The sequence below is a fragment of the Nomascus leucogenys genome, chromosome 8 (assembly GCF_006542625.1).
Source record: "Nomascus leucogenys isolate Asia chromosome 8, Asia_NLE_v1, whole genome shotgun sequence".
NCBI classification, from domain to species: domain Eukaryota; kingdom Metazoa; phylum Chordata; class Mammalia; order Primates; family Hylobatidae; genus Nomascus; species Nomascus leucogenys.
Window position 1 is genome coordinate 110,485,592 of NC_044388.1, and position 21,808 is coordinate 110,507,399.

At 60.4% G+C, this 21,808-nt stretch overlaps 1 protein-coding gene and 2 pseudogenes across 6 annotated transcripts in view; all 3 read left to right on the plus strand.

Annotated features, from left to right (window-relative positions):
• Positions 1–15,918, plus strand: part of RXRA (retinoid X receptor alpha) — a 115,826-nt gene extending 99,908 nt beyond the window's left edge. For all 4 annotated transcript variants that reach the window (XM_030818141.1, XM_030818142.1, XM_030818143.1 and 1 more), the window contains 4 exons: positions 4,503–4,635; positions 7,241–7,332; positions 9,450–9,555; positions 11,809–15,918. In XM_030818141.1, coding sequence (XP_030674001.1) covers positions 4,503–4,635; positions 7,241–7,332; positions 9,450–9,555; positions 11,809–11,956 — 479 coding nt within the window. In that variant the 3' untranslated portion in view covers positions 11,957–15,918. The remainder of the gene's footprint in view (positions 1–4,502; positions 4,636–7,240; positions 7,333–9,449; positions 9,556–11,808) is intronic.
• LOC105740295 lies at positions 12,527–15,920 on the plus strand (annotated as a pseudogene). Its single transcript, XR_001116337.2, has one exon. The product of XR_001116337.2 is annotated as an uncharacterized LOC105740295 (transcript).
• Positions 13,540–15,921, plus strand: LOC101178178 (annotated as a pseudogene). Its single transcript, XR_178699.3, has 2 exons — positions 13,540–13,599; positions 14,745–15,921. The product of XR_178699.3 is annotated as an uncharacterized LOC101178178 (transcript).
• Positions 15,922–21,808: the final 5,887 nt, after the last annotated feature.

The window sequence follows — 21,808 nt, forward strand, 5'->3', positions numbered from 1 at the left end:
GGGGTAGTCGTGGCGGAGTGCGGTGCTGAGGTTAGAGGGCTTCCGTGGCTGTCCCTCTTAGGTGGGTGCCTGCCTGTGGTCTCCTTGCAGCTGTCAGGTGGGGACTCCCCGTGAGGCCCTTCCCTCAGCCCAGAGCCCTGGTGCCGTGAGTCCCCAGTCCCTTCTAGGATGCCTGGAAAGCCATCCCGTGGCATCTTTGCGAGGGTGGCCTCTGCTTCGGCCCAGCGGCTCTTTCCGGGAGATCTTTGCTGCTGCTTGTCTCTGGGTGGGACCCCCAGCCTGGCCTCCCCCTGGGCCCCCACTGAGGTCCTTGCTGACCTGTCTCCAGTGGGCCCTGCTCATGCATGCTGCCAGCTTCGAGGGCCACATGGTGAGGTCTGAAGCTGCATTTCCGGTATGAGTCCCGGCCCCACTGCCCATGAGCGGCTGACCTTGGCCGAGTCACTTACTCTCTGTGCCTCAGTGTCCTTGTGTGTTCTGTCTGCCGGGGCCGGCAGCTCACCCATCAGGTGGCCTCCCCAAGACCCTGTAAGGTCCACTGAGGCACATGTCCAGTTCAGATGTGGAACACTGGAGTTCGAAGCCTGCACTGGCCGGGTGGCTGGAGAGGACCTGGGTTAACCCCAAGGATACACTGTGTCTGGCTGGTGTTGGCTGGAGGGCTCTGTCTCCCTCCAGGGAGCTTGGGGCTGGGGCCGTGGCTGTAGCCTCTGGCTGGTGTTGGCTGGAGGACTCTCCCCTTCCAGGGGGCTCAGGTCAGGGTCCGTGGCTGTAGCCTGACTGGGGACCAGCGGTGATCCTGCTGGGTTTTCTTCTGGCAGGACGCAGTGGCGGAGGTGAGGCCCCACCCAGCCCCGGCAGGTGCTGGGGGCACTGAATGCTCCCCCATTATGTCCCTGTGCTAGGCCCTCCCACTGTGTTCCCAGCGCTGGTGGGGGAGGTCACTTCTGCTGGGCGGCAGCAGCGATGGGAATGGGTGCCCAGACCTGCGATTCCCACCATCGTGAGAACCACTGGCCATGCAGGTTCAAGGCCCAAGGTCTCTGCTCACCCCAGGGAGTGTCCACCTGTGGCTCTCGGTGACACTGAGTGGGGGTGCAGTGGCCACAGCCCTGCAGGGGCTCAGAAACTGGTGGAGGACTCCAGCTGGGCTGTGGGAGGCTGATGTCACACGTGTCTGCTCCTGGGGGGTAGGGCCCCTTCCTTGGGGTGGGCTCCTGCCCCACCCGTCCAGGAGGCCTTCAGAAATAAAGCATTAAAATGAATAGTTTTGGCTTGTTCCATGGAAGCTCTGAGTCACACCCTGACCTTTGTGTTTGTCAGATGAGTAAACTGAGACAGGGCCGGGTCGCTCACAGCTTTCAGGTTCCTCTGTCCAACCTCCTTCCCACCTGCCCCCTCATCCCAGGCTGTTGCGTTCCGAGGCCGCCATAGCTGCTCCAGCGGGGTCCTCTGAGGGCCTGGGTTGCACAGGCACCTCCTGCGCGGCGGGGGGCGGGGGGATGGGGGGAAGTGGGCGGGCCTTGCTGGGCTGTGAGGGAGGGAGGGGCCAGGCTTAGGTAGCAGGCCCGAGGTCCCCCTGTGGGGACAGCACACCACTTTACTCCCCTGGTCTTGTTAATCCTGCCCACATCTCCGGCCCCAGGACACAGGGTAAGCCAGGCTGGGCTCTTGTCACCGCCGCCCTGGGACGGGATCCCCATCACAAGCCCCGTGGGGACAGCAGCCAAGACTCTGGGGGGCCCTGCCCTGCCTCGTGAGTGTGGATTCATTTAACTCTCCAGACCACCAGGAGTAGGTGTTCTCACTGTCCCTTGTGCTGAGGAAGTGGTGGCTCAGAGGTGAGACAGGAACGCGGCTGAGCCAGGTTGGAGGCCGAGGCCCCAGCTTCCCCTCTTGACCCTTGACTCTCTGCTGTTCCTTCCGGAAGCGCTGTCCAGGGGTCCTGCAACCCCAGCAGAGGCCCTGAGCATTTGGGCAGGGCCACGAGGGAGCTGCAGGAGTAAGTTCCTCGGGAAGGGCCAGCCTCTTTGAGTTGGAGGACGCAGTGACCAAGGGAGCAGCCCCAGGCAAGACTCTGTCCTGCTGGTATCCCCTGCATCACTGAGGTCGTCCTTCTGAAAGGCCAGCGCACCCTGAGCCGTTAAAAGCTGTGGCCGTGCCGGGCCCCACATCGCAGGGCCAGGAGCCTTCCTTCCTGCAGTGATGGAGCACTTAGGAAGGTGAAGACACCCCAAAGGTTACTGTAAAATGGGTTCCTCTCCCATTTTTCTCTTACATCCGAGAAGGAGGAGGGAAGCTTACAAAGGCGTGTGGGGGCAGGAGAGGAGAAATAACCGAGGGAGGACATCGGGGTGGAGGGACGGGGACAGGGGAGCTGAGATGCAGCCGGCGTGCTGGAGGGTGCAGAGAGAGACTTCATGCTGTTCTGTCCGTGTGTCTGGGGTCCTGACCTGTATCCCGTGCTGAGGGCCGCACTGCGGCTCAGCAGCGCCTTCTCACCCCAGCCGTGCACCAGGCCCCTCTGCTGGGCACACCAGAGTTTCAGAGGCGAGTCTACCCTGGCACCTGCTGGGTGGCCTCAGGGGCTCTCGGGGCAGTGGGAGGGGAGGTGGCCACCGCTCAGGTAAACCCCCAGGCCTGCAGGATGTGAGGGAGAGAGGCAGGCCCGAGAGGCCAGGACTGGCCAGGGATGGTGGGTTTGGGGCCAGTTGTGCCCCAGCCCAGCTCTTGTCCTCGGCCTCCTGGGTCCCTGCCCTTGGCCACAGGAAGTCTGTCCACACTGGGCCTGGTGTGGGAAGGGAGGGAGAGCCCTTTCCTGGGAGAGCATTTACTCTCACTGGATGTCAGACCCAGTACCTCTCAGCTTGGGAAAACCTGACGGGCTGAGCCGTAGGAGGGGCAGGAATGGGAGTGGGCCTGGGGCTCCTGTGAGTCTCTGTGTGATTTGGGGCAAACCCTTCCCCTCCTTGGGCCACAGATTACCCGCATGTCAGATTGAGGGGGATCTGCTGGATCAGAGTTCTCCCAAATGTGATGCTACAGATGTTTCATGGGCAAAAAAAAAAAAAAAAAGAAAAAAAAAAAAGGGTTCTGTGGTCAAAGAAAATCTGGCTGGGCAGCGTGGAAGCTGTTTTCGTGGCTGGCTCGGCTGAGCCCTGGGACACCACTGCGCACTGTGGCCTTGGTGCAGAGGGCGGGTGTGTTTCCTAAACCCCCGCCCCAGGGGACCCCACTCTTCTTACTCCCCATCGCAACCGGCTGCCTGCTGCCACCTGGCAGGGAGAGGGGATGCGTGACAGCCGGGGAGGTGCCAGTCCCGCGTCTGTGATGGTATTTCCAGCCCTGGCTTTTCCATCAGACCACCCGTGGTGCCGTCTGCGTGCTCCCACGGTGATGGGGCACAGACCCCACGGTTCCACCCTCATTCTGGTTGCACAGCCTGGGGCCAGTTGGGTGCCATCCCTGCCTGGTCTGTCAGCACACCTGGGCGGGGCGGCCTCGGGGGTGGGAACTCCCTCCTGGGGCCGTGGGATTACTCAGTTGTGAAATGGGGAGAATGGGGATGGTGACACCTGCCCCCGGGGTCCCCATAACGGGGTGGGTATGTGCTGGGAGGGTGTGGAGGGCTGAGCTGGAGCTGGCACGGTGGTCCCCACCAACTTCTTGCTGATCACTTAGCACCTCATGCCTCAGTTTCCCCTTCTGTAAAACAAGGTTAATGGCAGTTTTCCAGGATTACAGTTGGGATTAAGTGGGAAATTAATGACAGTGTCGGCCATAGAGGCTGGAGCCTCTAGAGCGCTCGGGGAGAGTGGAAGGTGCTGAAGGCGACTGTGTGACTGCAGGTGATTCCACGTCGCCCGGTCTCCAGGAGCCGTTAAAACAGTAATGCGTGTGCACACGAGGGTCCCCGTTTCTTCCTCCCCGATGCCTGCTCTGCCTCATCTGCACTGGAACCTCATGTTGAAGGGCTGCTGTTACCTAACCGCCTGCCCCCCAGGGAACCCCTGATGTTGAGGGGCTGCTGTTACCTAACCTTCCCCCCTGGGAACCCCCCTGAAAGAGGCTGCGGCTCTCACGCACCTGCCTTCAGTTGAATAACCTGCTGTTTGGTGGCTTTCCACGAAGGGCACACAGATCTCCGAGAGTTTGTTCCTGGGAACATCCCTGGGTGCTCTCCCGCGTGCTCCGTGGCAGGAGTGTCCTGCACATGCAGGAGGAAGCTTCTGGGGCACATGAGTTTGTGAGCTCCTGGGTTCTACAAAGCTCAAGGGACTTTGTGTGGGACTTCTCAGGGCCTTTCGTGTGCCGGTGTGTACTGTAGAAGAGGCATTCTCAGGAACCTCTTTGCTGTGGAACCCTTCATGGGATTGGGGTTCCAGAGCCTGTCAGGATGGGTCTGTGACACGCTGCCTCTGTGGGGTCCCACCAGGGGCTGGGGAAGGGGTGAGCCCTATGGGGCCTGGAGACAGCTGAGTGACCGTGTGCCTCCTCCCCAGGCTGGAATGAGCTGCTCATCGCCTCCTTCTCCCACCGCTCCATCGCCGTGAAGGACGGGATCCTCCTGGCCACCGGGCTGCACGTCCACCGGAACAGCGCCCACAGCGCAGGGGTGGGCGCCATCTTTGACAGGTGGGGGTGGTCCCGGGAGGGGCGAGGGCGCTTCCGTCACCTCCACCGCCAGGCCAGCTGAGTTCAGCCGCCTCGGCCCCCGTGCACGTCCTGCCTAGTATTATTTCAGTGCATGAAGGGTGCACAGGTGGAAAACAGAGAAAAGCACGAGGAGGAGGCTCAGAGCCCTGTGCCAGCCCTGCCTCTGGGGCATCTGTAACCACAGGGAACACTTGTCCTATCTCCCTCTAGCTTTTCTTGTTTCACGATCCCATGTATTTATCTGTGGGAAAGAAAGCTTCGTTTCTTTTTAAAGTGATTATACCATATATGCAGTTTTGTAAAAGTGTCAATTCCAGTTGGCACGTCGCAGGCTGTTTGAGGCTGGCACGGTAATGCCGTGGCAGCCCGGGGCGTGGTGCGGCCTAACGTCTGTCCCCGTGCAGGCAGGGGTGTCGGGACCGCAGTGCTTCACGCCTCCCAGCGGAGCACGGGCTGCACCTCAGCTGCTTCTCAGGGGACACACTGGAGGGGCAGCACTGGCTGGAGGGCCCACCCTCGTCTGGGCCTGGGTGGTCCTGTCCATTCATGTTGCCCTCCTGGAGTGCTGGCCAACTCCGCTCTGCCAGGCGAGGCAGACAGTAGCTTCCTTGTCCCTGTCTCTGCACAGCCTTTTTTATTTTTTTTTGAGATGGAGTCTCGCTGTGTTGCCCAGGCTAGATTGCACTGGCGCAATCTTGGCTCACTGCAAGCTCCGCCTCCCAGGTTCACACCATTCTCCTGCCTCAGCCTCCCGAGTAGCTGGGACTACAGGCAGCCACCACCACGCCCGGCTATTTTTTTTGTATTTTTAGTAGAGATGGGGTTTCACCGTGTTAGCCAGGATGGTCTCGATCTCCTGACCTCGTGATCCGCCCGCCTCGGCCTCCCAAAGTGCTGGGATTACAGGCGTGAGCCACCGCGCCCGGCCTCTCTGCACAGTCTTTCTCCACGAGTCCTGAGAGCCCACACACACCAGACTCGGCCTTCTGGGGACCGGATGTCAGCTTCAGCTGGAGCAGGAGGGCTGGGGAGGGGCACTGCGGGGTCCCTTGGGCAGGGGTCTGCAGCACAGGAGCAGTGGGTGGGGAGGAGCAGGTCACCTGGAGAAGGTGGCCCCTAAACATGAGTGCCCTAACGTTAGAGGTGAGTAGAGGCCATGCACCGGCACTTACAGGGGGATTAATGCCCCAGCAGCAATGCCCCGGGGGTGGTTCAGGTCCCAGAGTCCCAAGGGTGATCCTGGAACTTGACCTCCATGGGATGTGCCAAGTGCAAAAGGGTTCGTGGCCACAGATGGTGGGCAAATGCTAGTGCAAATGGTGTCCTCGAGGGTCTTTGCTGCAGGACTTGTCAGGGCCTTTAAGAAGTTATTGTACAGAAGGGTCTCCACGGGGGCTGCAGAGTGCAGTGTGTATTGCCCACAGAAGCTTCTTTGGAAGGGTACTGGGGATACGGCTTTGGGAAGCGAAGCCCCAGCCACTTGCCCAGCTGACAGATTCTTTGTCTGGCTGGTAGAGAGATGGTGATGACAGAGGTCTCAGGGTTACATTCTCTGGGGTCCCACAGCAGTGACTACAGAGGCCCTGGCGTTTCCTCGCCTTTTTTGCGAGTGGAATGCAAAGTCTTTGCCCTCAGTGGCCCAGGCCTTTTCTATGCTTGCTGCCCCATCCCTCTGCAGCTGTGTGTCCCTGCCTCAGGGGTCCCTCCCAGCTCCTGTTCTGTCCCACCCTGTCCTCCAGCCTCCTTCAGGTGTTCTCCCAGGAATCAACCAGGGCACTCCCCATTCTGCAGACCCTCAGGGCCCCCCTTGGCCCACAGGGGAGAGCCCAGGCTCCTTAGGCAACCATCCCTACCTGGTCACCTCCTTTCCCCCGCTGTGGCCCACCCTTTGAGCTTTGGGGTTGGTGGGCAGGCTGCTGAGGCTAGGGGGCCCAGGACACTGCAGAGGCCGGTGTGATTCAGAATCCAGCTGCAGGGGTGGGGCAGCTGAGTCTGAATCCAAGAACGCCCCCAGCGTCTCCATGGAGGGAGCTGGCGGGTTTTTTTCTCTGGTGACAAGAAGTGGACATGCCCCCCTCTGGCAGCCCGCACCCAGGGAGACCAGGCGCTGGGGAAAGGTCTCTTCCTGGACTGAAGGGAGCGGCTGGGGCTGTGGCACGGGCAGGGGCGTTGCCTCAGGTAGTGCTGGGTCCACAGCTGAGGAGGCACAGTGGTGTGTCTCACTGGGTTCAGGAGGGGTGGACTCTGTGCCCCACGTGCAGCTCCGGCTCGCCTCAGCTTAGCTGTCATGAGGCCCCTCCTTAGCACCTAGGTTGCCAGAATAAAGCCCCACAGGCAGACCCTAGAGGGAGAGGAGAGGAACCCACCTGCGGGCAGGGCTGGGCAGGCCTGGCAGGGGTGGCACCTGGGCCCGGGTTCCAGCCCACTCCCTCTCGGGCTGTCTGGGAGTCCTTGCCTTGGCTTGGCCCATCTCAGCTGCCGTCGGGCCACGCCGGGCTCCCCAGAGGCCTTGGGTATCTGGGGTGTGGCCCTGGTGAGTGCCTCGGCCTAACTGGGATGGGGTGTCTGCCCTCCTCCTCTGCAGGGTGCTGACGGAGCTCGTGTCCAAGATGCGGGACATGCAGATGGACAAGACGGAGCTGGGCTGCCTGCGTGCCATCGTCCTCTTCAACCCTGGTATGGCCTTCCTGCCCTGAGGCTCCTGGCCCTGTTCTCTGGTGGGGCAGAGGCACCTGGGCCTCCTCCCGGCTGTACTTCTTGGCTCTGGCTGCACGTGGGGCCAACTCCCGCCCTCCTTGAGCTCAGCGTGCTCCCCTCCCAGTGAAAGTGTGGCCATGCTGCCTTCTGCTCACCTTGAGGGCCAGCCAAGGGGGCGTGGCCCCTGGGCGCAGGGGGACCCAGCAAGGCACTTGTCATGAGGGGCTTGGTAGTGCCCTCTGGGTTCCGCAGTTCGCAGCGTTCACCATTGTGCATCGAAGTGGCCGGCTATGGTTGTGAACTTCCGGTGCTGAAGTTCAGGAGCCCCGAGCCCTGCGGGCTGGGGATGGGGTGGGGATGGGGTCAGGCCTGCCGGGTGTTTCAGAGGGGACCAACCTCATCCCCAAGCCTCGGGTCCAGGGTGTTTCTGGGGCTGGGCCCCTGTGGTTGAGGAGAGCAGAGCTTGGGGCCTGTGGGGCTGGGGCTGGGCACAGGCCTCCTGGTCGACAGTTCCTGGCCGACAGTGTGGCTCTTCCCCAGCCTCTGGGTTCTCAGCTTGAAAAGCCTCCTAGGTGCTACTCCTTCGCCCAACAAGTGCTGACACGTGCCTGTTTGCTCGGCGCCCTGCTGGTATGGGAGGGCCCCTTCAAGCTGCTGGGTAGGGCTTGCCTGCCTAGAGCTTGGGGTTTAGAGGGTCACACTCACCAGCAGGCACCCCCGGCACATGAGGGCAGGAGCACGGTTGGTCGAGGGTCGAGGGTGTGGGCCACTTCCTCCGGGAGCTGCAAGTTGGGGGCCAGGGGAGTGGGAGGCACGGAGGTGGGGTGGGCTGGTGGAGGCAGGGCCTTGAAACTCTTGCTGCGTCTGGGTTTTCTCTTGGGGCCACAGGGAGCCAAGTCCTGCGGGGTTCCAGCCCGGAGGGAGCTGTGGGCTTCTGTGTTTGGAAACTCAGCTCATTGAGTGATAGGGGCGGGCGGCTAGGGTGCGGAGGGAGGGATTTGGGGCTGCCGTGGGGAGCTCACCTGGGCCGTGGTGGAGGGAGTGGAGCCCTCTCGGGTCCTGGCCCTGACCTTGGAGGGGGTGGAGCCCTCTCGGCTCCTGACCTTCTGACCTTGCCCTTTGTCAGACCTGGCTCTGAGGGACCGGGCTAGGATGGAGATGGGCATCTTCTTGTGGGGAGAGCTTGTTTCCAGGGACATGTTGTCACCCAGGCTGTGCATCTGGGCCGTAATCCTGCCAGCTCAGAGGCTGAGTCACGCCACGGCTCAGCCCGGCCCGGCCCGAGGAATCCCCATTCAGGTCCTGTGTGGTCTGGTTGCTAGAGCTGGGGCACCAGCGGGACCTGGGCACGGGCTTGCAGGGAGGGTGAGATTGTCTGGCACAAGCAGGGTCCAGGCACAGGCTTGCAGGGAAGGCGAAGAGACCAGGGCACAGGCATGCAGGGAGGGCAAGGAGACTGGCTGGAGCTGAGGCGGCTGGGGGAGCCAGACACGTTGCCAAGGAGCCCCAGGACATGGGCCAAGGTGGCATTCACGGGGTCCCTGGGCCTTGGAGGTGTTGGTGGCTGCAATCTCAGCCTCTCTGTCCACTCTAGGCTCTTGAGCCCGGATCCTGAGCTCAGTACTCCGCAAGCACGCCGAGGATGGCTTTCCGCAGGGTCTGGGTGCTCCTGGGGGCAGCAGCGGTAGCTCCCATCCGTGTTATGGGGCTGGGACCCAAGGGCAGCAGCGGCATCCATTGCCTCTCCCAGTTCCCAGGGCGGCTGGAAAGCAGCAGATCCCTGACACTTTATCGATGGGGAAACTGAGTCTCTGGAGGTCAAATAATTGACCCAAGGTCACATGGCTGGCAAGTGGCAGAGCCAAGCCTGGACCCAGAGCAGCCTGGCCTGGCCTGGCCGTGGGTTCCACAGTCGTCCCCCTGCCACCAGGCTCTGGGGGAGCGGGCGGGGGCGTGTCCAGTGGCATCCCTCACACCACCTGCTCTGCCCATGGTGGGGCAGCCTGGGAGACCCCACACAGGCCTGGGTCCGGGGGGCAGGTGCCCGAGACACGCCCCAGCTGAGGGTTCTGACCTGTGGCCTCTTTTCCTTTCAGACTCCAAGGGGCTCTCGAACCCGGCCGAGGTGGAGGCGCTGCGGGAGAAGGTCTACGCCTCCCTGGAGGCGTACTGCAAGCACAAGTACCCAGAGCAGCCGGGAAGGTGGGTCCCGCCCCGTCCCACACACACCCCAGACCCGGGCTCTTGTCTCCAGATCCCCCACCCCCTGCAAGGCCGTTTTCTGTGAATGAGAAGGTGGCACCCTCCCCAGGCCCAGCCCATGCCAGCAGGTCCTGAGCAGGCAGCAGGAGGTCCTCCAGGCCAGTGGGCTATGGCGGGCACACTCCACAGGCTCACGCCGTATCCCCACCGGAAGGATTACCTCGCACCTGGCGCATAGTAGGTGCTTGTCTTTGTTGATTAGATAGATGAAGGCTGTGCTTCACCCCCCACTGCGCTCCCCTGCCAAGCAGAACCACCAGAGGCCAGGCGACACCAGCACGTAGTAGGTACTTCACAAGCATGTGTAGAATGGATGGCCAGATGCCCACACTCACTAAACGCTCTCTACAGGTGTGTACAGAATAGGCGGCCACGGCCTGAGCGCAGAGCTCATCTTTCTCCCCTGCCCGGCTGTGGGCCCTGGAAGGGCTGGGGTTCTCTCGTTTCTGAGTCCACAGTGCTGGGTGCACAGTAGGTGTCCTGGAAGAGAAACATTTGTGGATCCCTGCCTGGGATTCAAAGTCAGCGCTCCAGATTCTGCTGCTTCTCTCTAAAGGGGCATCTCTTGGCCTCTTGATCCTCAGACTGTAGGTAGGGGGTCGGGGGAGATGGGGCCCAGCAGACCTCATAGGACACCCAGGCCCTCCCGCCACCAGCACATACACAGTTAACCGTGTCCCCGCTGCCTGCCCAGCCCTCATCTGGCTTGGTTTAAAGTGAAACTTCCCGGAGGACGAGGACAGGAGGGGGTGGCAGGCAGCTTGTTTTTCCTGGCTTTCTGCCCTGGCCCATCTCGCCAGCTCAGCAGAAAACAGCTTGTTCTCTGGCCCAACTCCAGCCTCTGCGCTGTTTTTGCCTTTAAAACAAGGCCTGTGAGGCAGCCAACCACAGAGCTTTTCCCTGAAAGAAAGACTTCGTTAATAATTAATGAGGTCCTGCAGCCCCTGGAGGGGCCGTGTGGAGAGACTCAGGCCGTGCACAGGGGCCCTGGGGCAGACACGGCCAGCCGGAAGGGACACCTGGTCCCATCCCCGTAGCACCCTGTCCTCAGCGGCAGCTGCTGCCCTCATGCCTGGCCCTGCCATCCTTCTTCCCAGAGCCCCGGACTTCCCCCTCCCTCCTGCCCCCCTCACTGGTCCCTGCCCCAGGAAACTCCCCAGGGGTGGGCCAGGCCCTGAGGACCAACCCATGATCCCTCCCTCCCCGGCCAGCCTTCTCTGACCATGCTGTGCCCAACGCCAGCAGAGCTATTTCTGAGGAAGGCCCTGGTCTGGGGCCCACAGCCCTGCACAAGATGCCCTGGGAGGCACTCATGGGGTGCTGACGCTTTATGGAAAGGGTCCTGCCCCGGTACACAGCTCCCAAGTCAGGCCTGGCTCCACCTGCAGTGGGGGTGCAGTCTGATTCCCCCTCCCCCGCCTGACGCCCTTTGACTTCTCGGTTGCTCACCACGTGCCGGGCCGGTTCCCTGTGACTCACCAACGTGCTCAGCAGCCCTTTCCCTTACAGGCCCCGCAGTCTCTTGCTGCGATGGCTGCTGCAGCCAGTTGCATTGCTGATACTCACACCTGCTTCTGGCTTTCATGGCCCAGATTTTTTCATTTTTTTAAGAGACAGAGTCTCGCTGTGTCGCCCGGGCTGGAGTGCAGTGCTGTGATCGTAGCTCACTGCAGCCTCAACCTCCTGGGCTCAAGCGGTCCTCCCTGCAGGCATGCACCACCACGCCTTGCTGCTGTTTTTCTCTTTTTCTTTTGTAGAGACAGGGTCTCACTGCGTTGCCCAGGCTGGTCTCGAACTCCTGGCCTCAAGCCATCCTCCCACCTCGGCCTCTCAAAGTGCTGAGATTACAAGTGTGAGCCATCATGCCCAGCTGCCCACAATTTTTAACTTCTTCACAAAGAGCTATTCAGTCTGCCCTAGCCAGCTGCTGTCTGGCCCCTGGCCCTTCATCTCCGTCCTCAGCCCCAGGGATCTCCCTTCACTCTCTCCTGGCTCTGGATGCCACTGCCCCTGTTTCCTTCTAGCCTCCCCTCCTTCCTTCTGGAGGCTTGGCACAGGCAGATCCAGGGCTACAGACCAGCCTCAGAGGGGTTGGGCTATCAGACACAGCCCCATCCCCAGGGAGGCCTCCAGGTGCCAGGACAGAACTGCCCATGCCCCTTGCCCGGCCCTCACCAGACCCGTTCCCTGCAGGTTCGCCAAGCTCTTGCTCCGCCTGCCGGCTCTGCGCTCCATCGGGCTCAAGTGCCTGGAACATCTCTTCTTCTTCAAGCTCATCGGGGACACGCCCATTGACACCTTCCTCATGGAGATGCTGGAGGCACCGCACCAAATGACCTAGGCCTGCGGGCCCATCCTTTGCGCCCACCCGTTCTGGCCACCCTGCCTGGACGCCAGCTGTTCTTCTCAGCCTGAGCCCTGTCCCTGCCCTTCTCTGCCTGGCCTGTTTGGACTTTGGGGCACAGCCTGTCACTGCTCTGCCTAAGAGATGTCACCCTCCTTATTTCTGTTACTACTTGTCTGTGGCCCAGGGCAGTGGCTTTCCTGAGGCAGCAGCCTTTGTGGCAAGAACTAGCGTGAGCCCAGCCAGGCGCCTCCCCACTGGGCTCTCAGGACGCCCCGCCACACCCCACGGGGCTTGGGTGACTACAGGGTCTTCGGGCCCCAGCCCTGGAGCTGCAGGAGTTGGGAACGGGGCTTTTGTTTCCGTTGCTGTTTATCGATGCTGGTTTTCAGAATTCCTGTGTGGCCCTCCTGTCTGGAGTGACATCTTCACCTGCTCTAAATACTGGTGCCCAGCCAGCCTATGACAGCTTCCCCCTAATCAGGAGGAGGGGACAGCTGGGGGCGCAAGCTGGTGTGTCATCAGCAAAGACCTCAGCCGCCTCGGGGATGAGAGGGGACTCGTGGGGCCAGCAGGCTGCCCTGTGCTCTGAATGAGGGGGAAAGTAGCCCCTTTTTCCAAAGATAACTCACAGTTTTGCCCTCGAGCCAATGAGAACATGAGCTGCCCTCTGTGCAAGGTTTTGGGGCCACCTCCAGGCTGCAGGGACAGGGGTCACTCACTCCCCTTGGTTTTCTGTCTGCCTTGGTGTCCTGGTTTCAGACTCCCTGCTCCCTGTTCAGACCAGAGTGCCCCGGCCCCTCCCCAGCCTGAGTCTTCTCCTTGCTCTGCAGGGTGGGCTGAGGCTTGTCCTTGGTTCCTGCAGGGCTGGCCCCGGCTCGGGCAGGGTGGGGCGTCCCCACCTCACTGGCCTTGCTGCAGGCACGGGGCTCTGCTGACCTGCAGCCATCTGTGAGGCCCACGGGGATGGGAGGGGAAGAGGGTGGCCTGTTGGTTTCCCTCAGAGGGGGCAGGCGGCCTGGAGAGAGAGGGGCTCAGGAACTGGGAGCCTCGTGGGTGGGGCAGATGCTCCGCAGCCTGGAGTGGCTCTGCGGGGGCATCAGTGGGATCCCTGCTCAGGCCCTCTCTCTGGCTGCCAGTTGTGTCTAAAAGACTCTTGGAATCTGAGAACCCTGAGTTGCAGCGCCCTCGGGCCTGGGCCACACACCGGCCCTGGTGGGACCACCCAGCCTGGTATTGTCCACGGACAGCGTTGTTCACCCAGAGCCTTACTTGGGAGCCTCACTGAACGCCTGCTCTGGTTGAAGGTGGAGGGGGGGCTTGGGGCCTCCCCGGCTCAGCCCAGTGCGGCCCCGGCGCTCCTCCCGCAGGCTCTGCCCCCGGGCTCCGGTGGTGCGGGGCCCTCTCAGGTTGAACTCGCCTCTTTTGCACTGGAAGGCCCTCCCTTTGGCCTGAGTACTTTTCCTGTTCACGCCTCAGTCCCGTGGACCCAGCCTTTGTCAGTGGCAGGTGCCTGAACAGAGGATGGATGGGGCATACAGGAGGGACGGTCTTGTCTTCCCAGACGCAGTCTAGGAATGATGCGGGGGAGTGGGCGCCTTCTCCGTAGTCTTTCCCCACCTGGAGCAGGGGCTTCCTCAGTGGGGAGGGGAGCTGCATACGGGTTGAACCGGGAGGCAGTGGCTTGCAGAGGCAGCTTTCCAGCCTTGGTGGGGAAGAAAGTGTCCATTCTTTGCCTTCCTGGAGCTCCCAGCCAGAGCTGAGCTTAGGCACCTGGGTGGAGCCTGCAGCTGAGTCTGTGCCCGAGACAGGCTGTCAGAGATTCCAGAAGCCTCTCCTTTCCACCCCCCTCCACCCCTGCCTTTCAGCGTTGTGGATCCCCAGAGGTGGCCCCCTGCCCAATCAACCGTCCTGAGGCAGTGTTGAGCCTCACACCTGTACCAGGTCCCTGGCCAACTGGGCCCCTCCCAGGCACTGCCAGGAAGCCCCAGCTGCCCCTGGGGGGTGTGGTGGAAACGGCAGGAGGGTGCAGGCACTCTCGGGGCCCCAGCGGTGGGAACGTGAAAGACCCAACGCCAACATCTGGTGCCTTCTGCAGCCAGCGCCCGCCCATCCATGCCAGGACCCTTGGGAATGCCTGCGGCTCCAGAGGAAAAAGCCCAGGGACGGGGCCTCCGTTGTGGGGGGTCAGCTTCTTCTTGGGAACTTTGTCGTTTCTGGCGCTGGCTGGCTGGCTGGCTGTAAAGCACTGAAGCCCCCCGGGCCGCCAACCCCTGAAAGCAGAACCCGGCCTCCCTGGCCCCAGCAGCCTTACCCACCGCTCCACGTGTCCTGGGCACTTCCTGCAGCCTTCCCGTCCCTTTCTCATCGGCCTTGTGGTTGTACAGTGCTGTTGGTTTGAAAAGGTGACGCGTGAGGAGTGTGGCTCATCGCTGAGTAGAGAGGTAGAGTTTCTATTTAACCACACCTGTAGTAGTATTACCAATCTGGTTCAATTAAGGTGATTTTTTGTAATTATTATTATTTTGGTGGGACAATCTTTAATTTTCTAAAGATAGCACTAACATCAGCTCATTAGCCACCTGTGCCTGTCCCCGCCTTGGCCCGGCTGGAGGAAGTGGCTTCCCTGCAGGGCTCCCCCCTTCCCAGCGGCTGCTTCCTGGGGCCCCGGGGCACCCCAGCACCTTCAGGCACGCTCCTCAGCTGGTCACCTCCCGGCTTTGCCGTTCAGATGGGGCTCCTGAGGCTCAGGAGTGAAGATGCCACAGAGGCCGGGCTCCCCTAGGCTGCGTCGGGCGTGCTTGGAAGCTGGCCTGCCAGGACCTTCCACCCTGGGGCCTGTGTCAGCCGCCGGCCCTCCGCACCCTGGAAGCACACAGCTTCTGGAAAGACAGCCCTGACCTTCGGTTTTCCAAGCACGGTGTCCCCAAGAATTCTGGGCTGGCAGCCTGGTGGCAGTGCTGGAGATGACCCCGAGCCCCTCCCCGTGGGGCACCCAGGAGGGCCCTGCTGGAATGTGCAGCCTGTGGGTAGTCGGCTGGTGTCCCTGTCGTGGAGTTGGGGTGCGTGACCTGGTGCCCGTCCACGCAGGTGTGTGGTGTAAACATGTATGTGCTGTACAGAGAGACGCGTGTGGAGGGAGCCGCACACCAGCGCCACGCAGGAGAGGCGGAGCGGTTACCAGTGTTTTGTGTTTATTTTTAATCAAGACGTTTCCCCTGTTTTCCTATAAATTTGCTTCGTGTAAGCAAGTACATAAGGACCCTCCTTTGGTGAAATCCGGGTTCGAATGAATATCTCAAGGCAGGAGATGCATCTATTTTAAGATGCTTTGGAGCAGACAGCTTTAGCCGTTCCCAATCCTTAGCAATGCCTTAGCTGGGACGCATAGCTAATACTTTAGAGAGGATGAGAGATCCATAAAGAGAGTAAAGATAAGAGAAAATGTCTAAAGCATCTGGAAAGGTAAAAAAAAAAAATCTATTTTTGTACAAATGTAATTTTATCCCTCATGTATACTTGGATATGGCGGGGGGAGGGCTGGGACTGTTTTTGTTTCTGCTTCTGGAGATTGAGGTGAAAGCTTCGTCCGAGAAACGCCAGGACAGACGATGGCAAAGGAGAGGGCTCCTGTGACGGCGGCGAGGCTTGGGAGGAAACCGCTGCAATGGGGGTGTCTTCCTTCGGGGCAGGAGGGTGGGCCTGAGGCTTTCAAGGCTTTTCTTCCCCTTTCGAGTAATTTTTAAAACTTTGCTCTGTTGTGTCCTGTTGCCGGCCGGCCTTCCTGTGACTGGCTGTGAAGTGGCTTCCCCGTACGATTGTCTCGGAAACATCGTGGCCGCAGGTGCCAGGGTTTGATGGACAGTGGCATTAGAATTGTGGAAAGGAAACACGCAAAGGGAGAAATGTGAGAGGAGAAACAAAATACGAGCGTTTAAAATACATCGCCATTCAGTTCGTTTGTTCTGTGTGGGGACTTTTTTGTTTGGAGTGGGAGGGCCCGCGATCAGCCCCCACCAGCCCGCCCTCCTCCCCACCCCACCCGCCGGTCCTGTGCGGCGAGGCTGGCATCCTCTGTGGGTCACACTCTGAGAGTTCTCTCCCTGTCCACTGGGCTCTGCTGCTCCTCCAAGGGGCAGGGGGCTGGGGCCTCCACGAGGGCGCCTCTCAGCAGCCGTGCGCACTGGGCCTGTGGGTGCCTGCAGAGCACGAGTGTTCACACCTGTCCTTCCCCAGGCTGCCTAAGCATCACGCCTCTGCAGCCACGCTGGCCTGGGTGGGCAGGAGGTGCACCCAGAGGGCCAGGGAACACACGATGTCACCCAGCTGCCCCAATAACAAGTTAATGATGCCCCATCTGCACTGTCTCCTGTGATAAATGCCCTCTGTCTCCATGCTGTCTGGGGCTGGTCTGCTCCAGGCCTGAAGTTTGGTGGTGGTGCCCGGAGCCCTCTCATGCACCTGTGTCCAGCCAGGCACCCTCCCCAAGAGGCACCCGACACACTGAAGATGGGGAGCGGGGCTCTGAAGGTCCAGGTCCTGCCCTGTGGTGGTGGGCAGAGGGCAGTGTGGCCTGTGCCCAGAGCAAGGGTGGCTCCCGGGTGAGACTTAAAATGGAGCAGCCTGCCACCTGAAGGGCAGGGGCTCCCTGATGGCACTCCCCTCATGAGCACACACACATTCACACACTTGCATACCCAAACACAGGCACAGACAGGCTCACATGGACCCTCGCACCCATTCATACGCATGCACACATCACGTACGCATGCACACATCACGCACGCATGCACACGTCACGTACGCATGCACACATCACGTGCTCGCACACATCACGTGCTCACACACATGCTTTTGCATGCACACCCATGCACAACTCCCATGCACACACCCATACCTGCCCTTGCACACATCCATACATGCTCTCATGCACACACACCCACACACGCTCCCATGCACACACACCCATACACGCTCCCATGCACACACACCCATACATGCTCCCATGCACACACACCCATACATGCTCCCATGCACACACCCATACACGCTCAGTTGCACACACCCATACACGCTTTCATATGCACATACATCCATATTCCCATGCACACACACCCATACATGCTCCCGTGCACACACACAGACTCACACTCGTGAACACACACACTTGCACTCAGCCCTGGAAGGATCGACAGAACAGTGGGGGTCGTGGGGGCGGTGCTGAGCCAGCCTTCCTTGGTGGAGTCAGGACCCCACACCAACATTCTCCCTCTTCCTGGGAGCAGCGGCTGTGCCCTGAAACTCTGGGCCACTCCCTGGGCCCCCAACCGTGGCTGAATGGTGGGTGCCACAGGAGTCTCGACTCACTTTGCCATCTTAGGAGCCGCCCTGGGTCCCAGCTGCAGTTCCGAAGGATCCTCCCTGGGCTTCACACCCTCCCCTGCCAGGGCCTCGGCTCTGCCCACCGAGACCAACCTGGGTTTCTCCAGACAGGTCCAAGTGTGAATGGACCCCGAGGGAGGGCAGAGTCCTCGAAGTGCCCACCCGCTTCCTCTGTGTCAGCACAGCCCTCTGCTGACCTGGCTTGCTGGGTCTGGCCCACCCATGTTCTCTGCATATAATCTTGCACACGTGAAGCATGTGGGCCCCTTACGTGGTCTGGAAAAGGGGTCGGCCCGGGGGCTTTGGGAGCTGGGATGTGGCCTCCCTGTTGAGAGGCCTCCCGTCCTGCTGCGCATGTGCACACATGGCTGAGTGCTGCTGTGTGAGACACCAGCGGTTGGAAGCTGGCTCTGTGCCCTGGTGGCCCCCTGGACTCTGGGCACAGCCTCCACGGACACCCGTCCTTGGGGTGAGAGTGAGCCCTCAGAGTTCTCAGGCCAGGGCGCAGGGACAAAAGGGGAAAGCTGAGGTCTGTGGGCGCAAGACACAGACCCCTTGGGGCTCTGGGAGAAGCCCAGGAAGGGGGAGCTTCCCACGGGTTCCCAGGGCCTTGGTGCTTGTTTTAATAATGGGGTAAGGCGTTATTACGGGACTTCCTGGGGTGAGCGTGGGGGGAGTTTGGTGCCCCTCCAGGGACATGAACACCACCCCGTGCTCCCACCAGCCAGGCAGGAACTCCAGGCTGCCGGCTGGCGTGGCATCGCAGGACAACCCAGCTTTGGGCCTCCCTTTGGCATTTGGTTGCCACGGTGACTCCTGCCCAGGGCAGTCCCTTTGGACCAGAGATGCTGGGCTTGATAAGTTCTTCACCATCACTCTCAGGCAGGGACAGCGAGCCAGCCTGGGCTGGAGGTTTGTGAACTGAGAGGCAAGGGAGGGGCAGGGGCTCAGGCACCTGCGGTGGGGGCAGGGACACATGGCTCCTGGATGGGCACCGCTGAGGTCCCTGTGCTGCTGTCCCTGCCATCAGCCAGCAGACAGCGTGATGGGAGGAAGGGCACGCGTGGGGAATGGGGCACATCCTGAGAGCACATCCTGAGAGAACGGGGCAGCCCCTGCACTGTGCGGGCAGTGCACACTCAGGGCGGAGGAGGGGTCATCGCTGTGCCCAAGGACAGCTGCACCTGGGTGACCAGAGGAGGCCAGGGAAGTCTCGGAGGCCTCAGGAGGAAGGGGCTGGGGTGTGGAGACATCAGAAAGGACCACATAGAGCCTGCAGCCCAGTCCCCTGATTCTCAGATGGGCACAGCTGCCCCCCAGCAGGGACTCAGCATCCAGGCGGGCAGGCCATTGAGTCTGGCATTTTCTACCTGCCTTTCTGCAGCGAGCCCCCTCTGCAAAGATGCCCCGAGGGAACCCGCAGCCTCTGCCAGGCCGTGTCCCCACAGCTCACAGAGGGCCTGCGAGGAAGGAGTTTGCCCAAAGGGAGGCCGAGGCAGGACCAGGTCCCATCCCACCGCCTCGGTTATGAAGGAGCTAATTAGGAACCCAAGGGTCCCCAAGGACAGATGCCCTGGCGCCCGCTGCGGCGCCCACGGCGTGAAGCAGCCCTGCCCCCTGCTGGCGACGTTGGGACAGCGCGGGTCCTCCAGTCCCTTCTTGCTCCTCCAGGCCCCGTGGGGGCCACAGTGGCTTCCGGCAGTGGAGTTGATTACTGTGAGTCAGAATCACCTGGGCGCTCCACCGCCCAGCCATACCCCTGCTCACTGCAGCAAGCGGTCCAGTCAGGAGCCGGCTTCATCCCAGTTTCACCAAGATGCCTCAGCAGTCAGCTGTTCGGGAAGCTGGGCACACAGCCCTACTGGGTGCCAGGTGGGCTTGGCCTGCAGCAGGAGCAGGGGCAGGGAAGGTGAGGACAGCGTGCCAGGGAGGGAGGGGGGCGGGTCCTGCCCGCTCTGAGCCTCAGTTTCCCCATCTCCCCACCTCCAAAGTGAGGACAAACTCCCCACTTTCCAGGGCTGTTGTGACCAGGGCCTTGGTCACCCAGAAAATACTTTAGGAGGAAGCAGCCACTTCCTCCTTTCTTTTGGTGTAAAGAGGCTCTAATGCAGGGCATGGGTGGAGAAGGCCAGGCCGACTTTGCTCCCTGAGCAAAGGGTGGGGAGCAGGAACCCTTGGAGATTTGACCCGGCGTCCACCTCTGGACAAGCACAGGACTGTAGGCCCAGGTTCCAGGGCCTGGGATCCAGGAGGTGGCATCATGGCTTTTGCCCATTATGGGGGATGGGGAAGGTCAGGTACCATGGTGCCCTCCAAGGTGAGCAACGGAGCCCTTGAGGTCCAAGGGCAGGGCAGAGACCCCTGTGTGGGTCAGTGGGGGCATTTGGGAAGCACAGAGAGGAGACTCGGTGGTCTTCCTCCTTTCTCACTCCTTCTCCCCTCCCCCCCCTTCCCCTTCCCTCCTTCTTTCCCCCTCCCTCCTTCCTTCCCTCTCCCTCCTTCTTTCCCCCTCCCTCCTTCTTCCTCTCTCCTTCCCTCCTTCCTCCTTCCTTCCCTGCCTCCTTCCCTCCTTTCTCCTTCCTTCCCCCCTCCATCCTTCCTTCCCCTCCCTCCATCCTTCCTTCCCCTCCCTCCCTCTTTCCCTCTTCCTCTCTCCTTCCTTCCCCTCCTTCCCCTATCCCTCCCTCCTTCCCCCTCCATCCCTCCTTCCCCCCTCCTTCCTCCCCCTTCTCCCTCCTTCTTTCCTCCCTCCCTCCTTCCCCCCTCCTTCCTTCCCCCTTCTCCCTCCTTTCCTCCCTACCTCCTTCCTTCCCTCCTCCCTACCTTCTTGCTCCCTCCTTCCCCCTCCCTCCTTCCTTCCCCCTTCTCCTTCCTTCTTTCCTACCTCCCTCCTTCCTCCTCCTTCCTTCCCCCCTCCCTCCTTCCTTCCCCCTTCCTCCCTCCCTCCTTCTTCCTTCGTTCCTCTCTTCTCCCTCCTTCCTCTCTCCTCCCTCCTTCCTCCCTCCTTCCTCTCTCCTCCCTCCTTCCTCTCTCCTCCCTCCTTCCTCTCTCCTCCCTCCTTCCTCTCTCCTCCCTCCTTCCTCTCCTCCCTCCTTCCTCCTCCTCTCTCCTCCCTCCTTCCTCCCTCCCTCCCTCCTTCCTCCCTCTTTCCTTCCCTCTGGTGGCAGGTGCCTGTAATCCTAGCTACTCAGGAGGCTGAGGCACGAGAATCTCTTGAACCTGGGAAGCAGAGGTTGCAGTGAGCCAAGATCTTGCCACTGCACTCTAGCCTGGGAGATAGAGGGAGACTCCATCTCAAAAAAACAAAACAAAACAAAAACAAAAACCACAAACAAAAATGTGAGAAGGACATGAGATTTGGGAGGGGCTGGGGTGGAATGATATGGTTTGGCTTCGTGTCACCACCCAAATCTCATGTTGAATTATGATCTTTGGTGTTGGAGGAGGGGCCTGATGGGAGGGGACTGGGTCATGGGAGTGACTTGCCCCTTGCTGTTCTCGTGATAGTGAGTGAGTTCTCACGAGATCTGGCTGTTCACTCTCTCTCTCTCCTGCTGCCATGTAGGACGTGCCTGCTTTCCCCTCGTCTTCCACCATGATTCTAAGTTTCCTGAGGCCTCCCCAGCCATGCCTCCTGGACAGCCTGCAGAACCGTGAGCCAGTTAAACCTCTTGTCTTTATAAATTACTGAGTCTCAGACTGTTCTTTGTAGCAGAGTGAGAACGGACTGAAACAGCACCTGATCAGCACTTAGGACAGTCAATGTCATCAAAGACAAGGAAAGTCTGAGAAACTGTGACAGCCAAAAGGAGCCTCAGGAGACAGGATGATTGAATGTCCTGTTGGGACATAGATAACAGTGTGTCAGTGCAGGCTCATGATTACAGCAAAGGTGCTAGACTAACGTGAGATGTTAGTGTGAGTGGAGCCAGGAGTGGGGCATATGGGAACTGTAGTATCTTTGCAACTCTTCAGTACATCTAAAAGCTATTCTAAAATTTAAAAAGCTAATTTTAGAAACTGAAAGCAGCATGTATATATATGAAAAAGTTGGCTGAGGTGCCTGTAACCCCTGCACTTTGAGAAGCTAAGGTGGGCAGATTGCTTGAGCCCAGAAGTTTGAGATCAGTCTGGGCAATGTGGAGAAACCTCATCTCCACAAAAAAACCCACAAAAATTAGCTGAGCACAGTGGTACATACCTGTAGTCCCAGCTACTCAAGGATGAGACAGGAAGATCACTTGAGCCTGGGAGGTCAAGGCAGCAGTGAGCCGTGATCGCGCTGATGCACTCCAGCCTGGGCAACAGAGCAAGACACTGTCTCAAAAATAAAAGTCACAGACTGTTGCCTAAGTCCTTATGGAAACCGACCTGCTTACTGAAGACCTATCATGAGACATTCCAGCAGTTAGAAATAAGGACCTAGCTTTTCCAGAGTGATTCCATGCCTTTGCTAATCCCCACAAT